General features: G+C 33.7%; 2 protein-coding genes across 2 annotated transcripts; both read right to left on the reverse strand.

Annotated features, from left to right (window-relative positions):
* LOC125852016 (cytochrome b561 and DOMON domain-containing protein At5g47530-like) lies at positions 1–1,185 on the reverse strand. The gene has a single exon (XM_049531736.1). It carries the CDS (start codon positions 1,183–1,185, stop codon positions 1–3), a length of 1,185 nt encoding a protein of 394 aa, XP_049387693.1.
* Positions 1,186–3,598: 2,413 nt separating this feature from the next.
* LOC125852012 (uncharacterized) lies at positions 3,599–4,476 on the reverse strand. Its single transcript, XM_049531732.1, has one exon. It carries the CDS (start codon positions 4,384–4,386, stop codon positions 3,703–3,705), a length of 684 nt encoding a protein of 227 aa, XP_049387689.1. The 5' UTR covers positions 4,387–4,476; the 3' UTR covers positions 3,599–3,702.
* Positions 4,477–9,627: the final 5,151 nt, after the last annotated feature.

The raw sequence follows: 9,627 nt of genomic DNA on the forward strand, positions 1-9,627 counted from the left end.
CTATGCCTTGTCTTCTATACCGACGTTTGCAGAAACTCCTTCTGGTGTAGCTGTTCCTTTGTTAGCGTTGAGGTAGCATCTCGAAACTTCAAGAACAGCAGCAACAAAGGCCAAGGAAGCAAGAAAAGCAATGTAAGCATTCTTCCAAATCCCAACGTCCATCATCTGGAAACCTTTGAAACAATTGAGAATTCCCATTATAATAGTACCATAACCAGTACACCAGTGATAGATATTCCAATACACCCTATATTTGTGTTCTTTTGATGGCCGTAGACGATGAGCTAACACTTGTAATGTTGCAAGCACTAAAAGTGCACCACCAATGTACCTATGACAAGTGTGTTGTTTAACTGAAGAAGATTGTCTCCCAAGATAAAATCCCAAACCTCCACCAGCAATACCGAGAAAATAAGCTATACTTTGACAATAAATATGTAGATTGAACCACAAAGCTGGATAGTACTCTTGTAATGGTAGATATCTCAGTCTAGCAAGAACAACACCAAGTGGCATCATCATTCCCCAACTAACCGCATTGATAATACCATGTGCAATCTTTATCTTACACCTTGAATTTAGTTTTACATTATGACTACTTATAGCCACAGTTTTCCCAGAATGGAAATTTAAAGTCCCAAAAGATCTCAAGTTATCTCCTGACATGCCATGACTTCCTGGTGTATCATCATCTTGTAGTGGTCCTTCTTGCCAAACATGATTCACAACATTACTTCCATTCATAGGTAGCTCAAACCTAGCAAAGATGATGACTTCTCCATTGATATTCTGGGCTGAAACATCATGAACCGTAAAGCTCAAGTCACCTTTCACAAGGGTGGTTCCATAGGTGTCGATAGGTGACGTGTATGCTTCGAGAGTACCATCAGAACGTTGTAATGCAACAAAAGCTTGCGAGCCGATCATCCCTGTAGATGTTGGGTTTATAGCCCAAGCAAGCCATCTTCCGTGCTGCCTTTCAGACTTCCTAAAGGCGATATCGACAGTACGAGAAGGCACGTCGTAATTCCAGTGAATAAAAGAATTCAAAGTATGAAGATGGCTGCATGAATCGTAGGATTTTCCATTGAAGTGGAAATCGGAGCAGTTGGTTCGAGCATATGAGGAGAGGAACCATAGGGAGAAAAAGAAGCAAAAAACCAACAGGTTATTAGAGTATGCCATCAAGTACGTAGTTAATTTCTTATGATGAGAGGGTGATGTATTTATAATATGCGTTCACTAATCCAATTTAGGGATGAACTGGTTAGTTAAATTTGGAAGTTACTCACGGATTAGGATCTATAATCCCACTATGAGTGGGAGTAGGAAAACTCAACCTTTTTTTTTAAGATTAGTACTAATTTTTAAACATAAGGTAAATCTTTTTTAAAAAAAACCCGCTTTTAATTTGTATATTTAATTGAACTAATCCCATTTATGGATGGACTAGGCTATACTAAAATTTGGAAGTAAATCACATTATGATGTGAATAGGAAAACTCACTCATTAGTAAATACTACTACTATCATTCTCTACTATAGAGATGTATAAGATGTCTCAATTTATGAAAAAGTAAGAAAATAGTTTTAGATAGTTGAATCATTTGATGAAATATGTTTATCCAATAGAGCGAAAAAGTACGTACTTTCTAAAAATAAAGCATATACGAATTGTGGTAAACAATATGAAGGATACAATAGAAAAATCACATATAAATTAGGATTTATGTGTATAAATTATATCTTGTTGTAACACTAATAGGTATGAAGATTTTACTTGGAATATTTTATTTGGGGAATGTTCATTGATATTTCAAAAAGAATAAAATTGCGGTAAGTTAGGATATGACCCATTTTTAGTTTTTTAAAGATAATTACAATACAATGTATTTGGGTGATTTAACTTATAAAAGTGCAATTTCAAATATATACAATGAAGTAATTAGTCTATAATAAATAGTCTTGTTTTCATTTATATTAAAAATAGCCAAAAATCGTAGAAAGTGTACACGGACTATACACATAACTTGTCAAAGTCATAGAAAGTATACACTAACTATACAATATATCTCACATATACATGAGTGAGACACTTACATTATGATATACTCAAAAAGCTGAATATAGATTAACTATATATAAAATATACACTGACTAAACATGAAGTATACACTAACTATTCAATCTTGATCAACTCAAAATTACCTCTCTCTAAACGGTCCCAAATTTTAGATACGAAATCCTCTCGATGTTTCAAGTCTTTATGAAGAGGGGGGGAGGGGAGAAGAAAAGAAAGAGGAGGGAAAAGAGGTCATTAATGCCGAAATTGGAAGGAAGAAGAAGGAGATTAGAAGCCATTAATTGTGAAATTGGAAGGAAGAAGAAGATTTTGGCCAATTTCAAAAGAAGGAGATTAGAAGCCATTAATTGTGAAATGGGAATGAAGAAGAAGAAGAAGACTTTGGCCAATTTCCATATAGGGAAGTGCTAAATGGCCAGAATTATGTGGCCATAATTTGACCAGAATTGTAAAAAGACTAATTTAATATTTTTCTCTTTTATTACTACTATTTCCTAAGCTTCTAAAAATACGTGTGAACAACAATTATTATGTTTAGTGAGTTAGAATTATTATTTATTATGTGAAGGAAATTATTAATGGACTTTATAATGTGGGACCTATTACAATCTAAGAGAAAAGGACCAAAATTGTCTCTTATCTTTACCTTAAGACTCAAAATGATCCTTTTCATTTCATATGGAGCACTAATAGTCCTCCTTCTTTGTAAAAATGGTGCAGTTTTAGTCTTTCTAGCATTTTTCGTCAATTTGCAACGTTTAGCTCCTTTTGTCCATTCATTAAGCAACAATGAAGGTTAATTATTAAGGCCACCAAATGAATTAATTTTGAGTGGCAGGATCCATTGTATTCACAATTAATATCACCCTCATATATTGGCTCCATTTATCCATTTACAAATTTATTTTTAAAAAATACTTAGATTCTCACTTGATGTCAGAATATTCATATTTGTGTCCAACTATGTTAGAATCGTGCCGCGTAGGGCTCCATTTGGTTCGTATACCAAGAGCTTGAATCTGAAACCTTTGGTTAAGAGATAAACACTCTTATCCACTACACTACATCCTTTGGTTGTATAGATATACTAAATCCTTTTGTCTAGAATTCCAGAAACACGCTTCAAGTTTAAAACAAGAACTTGTTAATATCAATTAAGCATAAAATTATAATTTAATAATTATTATTGGATTATGATTAGGCATTAAGAAAATTCATACATCCTTATAGAATTGATAATATCAGGATGATGAGAGGGTGGTGTATTTATAATATGCGAATTAATCCAATTTAGGGATGAACTAGGTTAGTTAAATTTGGAAGTTACTCGGGGATTAGGATCTATTTTATATATATAATCCCACTATGAGTGAGAGTAGGAAAACTTAACCTTTTTTTTTTAAAGAATAGTACTAATTTTTAAACATAAGGTAATTTTTTTTTATAATCGCTTTTAATTGGTATATTTAACTGATATTTTCAAATTTTACATTAAAGTACACATAAAATGTAGTGAGAAAATAAAATCAATTGCAACTGAATTGAAAAATTATACATGTGTTCATGCCACAATAAATTCAGTCTCTTTACAATTTTTATTGTTTTTAAGCTTTAATTAATTACTTTACAACTTTCATTACTATGTTTGTCCTCCTTTCTCCACCCAAAGTCATGTTCTTCACCTCTAACAGCTTCGACTTTTTGAACAATTTCACCACCTCTTCCACCTCTTTGCCACCACACTCTTCCACAGCCACAACACACGCGCCGCCATCTCTCACCGTTCTCTCCATTTCCCTCACGTATCGGGCCGGAAACAAGGCCCGTTCTAAATACGGGCTGAACACGAAATCAAACACCTTATCAAAAAACGGCAGATTGTGTGGATCCGCACGGCGCACCAGAGGATGTGATTCAACAACCTCGATACCGGAGACATCGTTAACCCCCATGTTATTAAGGGCCATAACAGGATGACCCGCCCCGGCAGACACAACTAAGATCCGAGAATTGTTGGAGAAGAAATTTTGGGCCTGGAGGGATTGGAATTGAATTGTAAAGGAATGGACTGTTTGGATCCATGATTTGGTGGACCATATACGGCGATTGTGTTTGTTTATAGTGGTGAAAGTTCGATGGGTGAAATCGCAGGTGGATTTGGGGAATTTTTGGTGGGGTATTGGATTGGGATTGATGAAGATCTGTGGGGTTTTGAGGTAAAGGAGGAGAAGGGTTAATGTTGCAATTGTAATGGATGTGAAGGAGAGTTTGTTGAGGAAGCTCTCCATGTGTGTTGTCTCCATTGATGGATAAATCTTATCGGGAAGAGAGCTTAAACGGTGTCGCTTTTATCTCTTTTTCAAATAGTCCCACTAGCGTCAATGGAAGGAAACAACCTTACAAGCTTTATTCAAAATTGTAAAAGTGTCAAATATGTATATTAACTAATAAAATTGGTTCAAATATACTCTTGTTCTGCCCCGCTAATTATACTTTTGGTTAACGTATACTCCTTTTACTATAGTTTGGCATAAATTTATTTTAAATTTTGATAAAAAGACGTGGCAAGTATAAAATCAAATATGTTAATAACTCTTCATATTTATGATACTGGTGCATTTTTACTCCTACCCCAAACTTAGATCACTTTTCCAACGTTAAATAGATTTTCAGTAAAAAAAAAACTATCTATGAGTTTCCCAAAGCAAGAGGATCATTTGGTAACCTTCTATAGCGTGGTAGTTAGGACTCATATTGATTATGTATTTCTTAAGAAAGGTGATAAAGGCATTTGCAAGAACTATAAGATTATTTTAGAGTAGAATCTTACAACTCATTAATTATAAGCTTTCGGATATTAAGAGGAAGAAGAAGAGGAAGAGGAGAACTTGGTATGACCGGCCAAGGATCAGATGAGGTGACTTGACTCGTGCCAAAGCTCAAGTTAAGTTGGTAGCGATAGTCGCTTGGGTAAACAGTGGAGATGCGATCAGTATGTGTGACAAGACAACTAGTTGCATAAGGGAAGTTGCAAGAGAAGTGTTGAGGGCATCGAAGGGTTTCTCTAGTGGATGTCGAGGAAATTGGTAAAGTCCAACACAAAATGGAAGCAAAGAAGACTACTTATGCGAAGTTGCTAGAGAACAAGAATAGGGCAGATAAACTGGCAAGAAGGAAATGCATAAGGAGGCAAGAAGGAAATGTATAAGGTGGCGAGGAAGGAGGTGAAGTTAGTAGTTATGGGGATCTTTCGAACACTTATATAAGGAGCTAGGGAATAGAGGCGAAGATAAAAAGTTATATAGACTAGGCATCACTTATATGAGGAGCTTGGAGTGGTTAACTAGGTTGTTTAATATCACTTTCAAAAAAATAATAATAATAAAGATGTTCGAAGAATGGAAGTGGAGTATGATTATTTCAATGTACAAGAACATAGGTGATAACTAAAACTACAACAACTATAAGAATATCAAGTTGTTGAGCCACATTATCAAAGTGTGAAAATGGCTGTGGAGATGAGGATGAGGAGAATTATGTGTACAATGGAACCAAGACTAGAGTGAGGACTGTAGTAAGGGACTCAAAGTACTTCCTTGTCATGAAAGGGTTGCACCAAGGACCAACTCTTAGCTTATTTCTTTTCACACTGATGACGATGGATGTATTGACACAACATATCCAAGGTTAGGTAACATGATGGTATATGTTTTTTTTTTGCAGATAACATAGTACTGATTGAAGAGACTCACAGTGAAATTAACGCTAAAATAAATGTTTAGAGATAAAGTATGAATTTTAAAAATGCTCAAGGTTGTGTAGGACCAAGACCACATACTTGGCGTGAGAATGCTTGATGCTCAAGTCATCCAAAAAAAATGTTTTGAGTATCTCGGGTCTTTAATTCAAGGTAATGGCCATAAAGATCGATGATGACGTAGCACATTGTATTGATGTATGAAGGATGAAATGAAGGCTCACCTCGAGAGTTTTGTGTGATAATAAGGTACGCTTCAACTTAAAGGTAAGTTCTACAAAGTGCATCGTTAGATTGACTAAGTTGTATGAGGAGTATTGTCCATCAAAAACTCACATGTTCAAAAGATGAAAGTTGTGAAAATGAGGTGGATGTGTGGACATACTAGGAAATAAAGGATTAGGAATGAAGATATCCGGACAGGGGCGGACCCACATGCACCCGGTAACTTTTTTAAAAAATCGTATATATATGTATAGACAGTTGATAAAACGAATATATATTTAATTGTGCACCCTAACAACTAAAAGTTGTTGCGGGTGCACTGGTTGAAGTCGCCTATTTGCGCGAGATCGAATCCCAACGAAGGTAACCTTTTTTTTTTACTTAAAATTCAGTTTTTTCTCTTTTAAAAAAACTTTTGTCCCATTATCGATTCCTGCCGAAGGTAACTTTTTTTTTACTTTAAATTCAACTTTTTCTCTTAAAAAAAAACCTTTTGTCCCATTTCTTTCTTAACTGAATTTAAAAACAAATAAAAGCCCTAGCACAATTCTAAACAAAATATAAGACTAACTTCTCCTAGAACAATTCTAAACATCGAATCCCAACGAAGGTACCCTTTTTTTTTACTTAAAATTCAGTTTTTTCTCTTTAAAAAAAAACTTTTGTCCCATTATCGATTCCTGCCGAAGGTAACTTTTTTTTACTTTAAATTCAGTTTTTTCTCTTAAAAAAACTTTTTGCCCCATTCCTTTCTTAATTGAATTTAAAAACAAATAAAAGCCCTAGCACAATTCTAAACAAAATATAAGACTAACTTTTCCTAGAACAATTCTAAACAAAATAAAAGACTTCTAGAAAATCTACCGCTTACAAGTATTCTTCACTGCATAATTAAAGTCCTACTCCAATTATCTTGCATAAATTGGTAAGTTCTTCTTTATAAACGTATTTTTTTTTTGTAAGAATTTGTTGTTGATTCTTGTGATTTGAAATGGGTAGATTTTTGACAAAACATAATTCTTCTCAACCAAGTTCTAGTTTTAGAGACAATTCTTCGCGTTTTATAACTTAAACCGGATCCTAGAGAAAGAATATCCATTGATAAATATAGCCCTAGAATACGAGATGAAGTGAAAAGACACTATATTCAACAAGGTCCTTGTCAACCGGATATTAATGATAATGAATAACCTCAAACTAGATTCTGAACGAAAATGCGTCGATTTTGTAAGGCATGATTTAGGGGTTCATATTCTAGATGGTTGGAGTATAGTATGAAGAAAGATGTTGTATTTTACTTATGTTGCTATTTATTTAAAAATGACTATGTAAAGGGGAATGCAGGTGATTTTTTCACGAAAACTGGTTTTATTTTTTTATTTTTTTAATTATAATGTTCAATATTGATTAAAGTGAAATAAAATAATAAAATTCACTATTAAAATTTATTGGGGCCTCAAAATTTTTGGAGACCTAAGCAGGATGCTCTGCTAACCTTACCCTTAAGTCACTCCTAGCCTTACCCTTGAGCCACTCTTAGTGGTGCCTCCCTATCTTTATATCTTGGGTTCGCCTCTGTATCCGGGACAAGGTAGGTGTGATCTCCATGGTGGACAAGATGAGGGAAGCAAGAGATGGTTTGGGTATGTGAAGAGGAAAAGTGTAGATACCACAGTGAGGAGGACTGAGGGGTTGGCAGTGACGGGCATCAAGAGAGGTAGATCCAGGTTGAAGAAATATTCCTCTTATGTTGTACTGCTCTTCATTTCACATTATTTCGTTATTGTTAGTGTTCTATTTCTTTTTCAAGCTACTTAGGTTGTGCTTTATTTTAGGGAAAATTGTATATAATAGCAAACTATTAATTCAAATTAAATTCTATAAATATAGTTTGATTTAATTGTACCTTATAGCAAACTGTTGTTATTTCACCTCTCTCCTATTGAATCTCGCTCACCACTCTCGTTCTCTCCCTCCCCTCCCTCGTTTTTTATACAAACGCAAATTGTATAAAATGCGTTTGTGTTTGTATAAAGCGAGAGAAAATTATATATATACATATATTTTCGTTCCCCTCTCTCCCCTCTCCCAGATCTCGCTCGCTCACTCGTCTCTCTCAGTTTATACAATTGATCTTTTTGTATATGTATACCAAAGCAGATTATACATTTGCTTTCTTTTGTATATGTATAGCGAAATATACATATTTATGTNCAGGTTGAAGAAATATTCCTCTTATGTTGTACTGCTCTTCATTTCACATTATTTTGTTATTGTTAGTGTTCTTATTTCTTTTTCAAGTTACTTAGGTTGTGCTTTATTTTAAGCCGTGGTCTATTAGAAAACTTCTTTGTCTCTACGAAATAATTAAGGATAAAATCTACATATACTTTATTCTTTCCAAATCCCACTTATAAGATTAAATTAAGTATGTTATTGTTGTTCCTCTTCGGTTCTCCTTTCTTATGGTAATCTTCACGTGAAAAAATTCTTGCTGGGTTTTCCAAACACATAGCCATTAGCAAATTGGAACAGATGACATAGTATACGAAGTTCTAAAAACTCTCGCACAGGGTTTTCCTTGGTTCAGTTTGTTAATTTCCATATATAATTAGTATCATGTTTCACTCTAACGTTCCACAACTAAAAGTTCAAAAGGTTTTAGCTAGTAGAATGGTCAAAATTCCAACTTCAGAAACTCAAATTTCAAACACAGGCTCAAATAACTTTTAATGGAGTTTTATAATATGAAGTAGCTGTAATATAAGAATTTATCATACAAGTTTTTATTGTTGCCCTACAGTCTCCTATTGATTTTTGGCAGCCATGATTAAGTACTACAACAAATTAGAATTGGCAATTCTTTTGAAAAATTGAAATTATAGTTCTCTATTATATATAGTATATGTAAGTTGAAATTGAATAAACTGTGTCGATTTATCATATCACAAAATACTAAAATTAAACTTTAAAATATCAAATCATACCTAATTAATATAATATAATATTTTTCAATACCGTAACCTATCATACCATCTCCGGCCCTGATAAATAGTGTGAAGCCAGCCACGGAATAAAACAAACTGTTTACTACTATAATGTTGTGTAGTCACGTTATTTGAGTGATTCTTCTGGTTGTACTACAACATACTATGTAGTACATACAAAAATACAAAATGAGCCTTGTGCTTTACTTTTTGTATTTGTTTCTCTCTTATACTTTGGAGTACATGACTACTCTATTACGTACTAATTTGTTTCCTCAATACATTACTTGGATGATGTTGAGTGTGGGGCTGGCTTGCGTGTTAGGTGAAGGCATATAATTGTAGTAATAAACAATTTTAACGATGTACCTTTTCTTGTGAATCATGCTCAATTATTTTTGTTTTTCTAATATAGAGATAAGAATAAATAAAATATCTATTTTTATTAGTATAGCCAAGTAAAATGAAGCCAAAAGAGAACATGTCAATGTCAATAAAATTTCAGTACCCTACCAATAAGGAATCAATAAAACAACTAAAGAAGTCATTGTCAAAAAACTTTTTTTTAATAATTC

This window comes from Solanum stenotomum, unplaced genomic scaffold (assembly GCF_019186545.1).
Source record: "Solanum stenotomum isolate F172 unplaced genomic scaffold, ASM1918654v1 scaffold31610, whole genome shotgun sequence".
Lineage (NCBI taxonomy): Eukaryota > Viridiplantae > Streptophyta > Magnoliopsida > Solanales > Solanaceae > Solanum > Solanum stenotomum.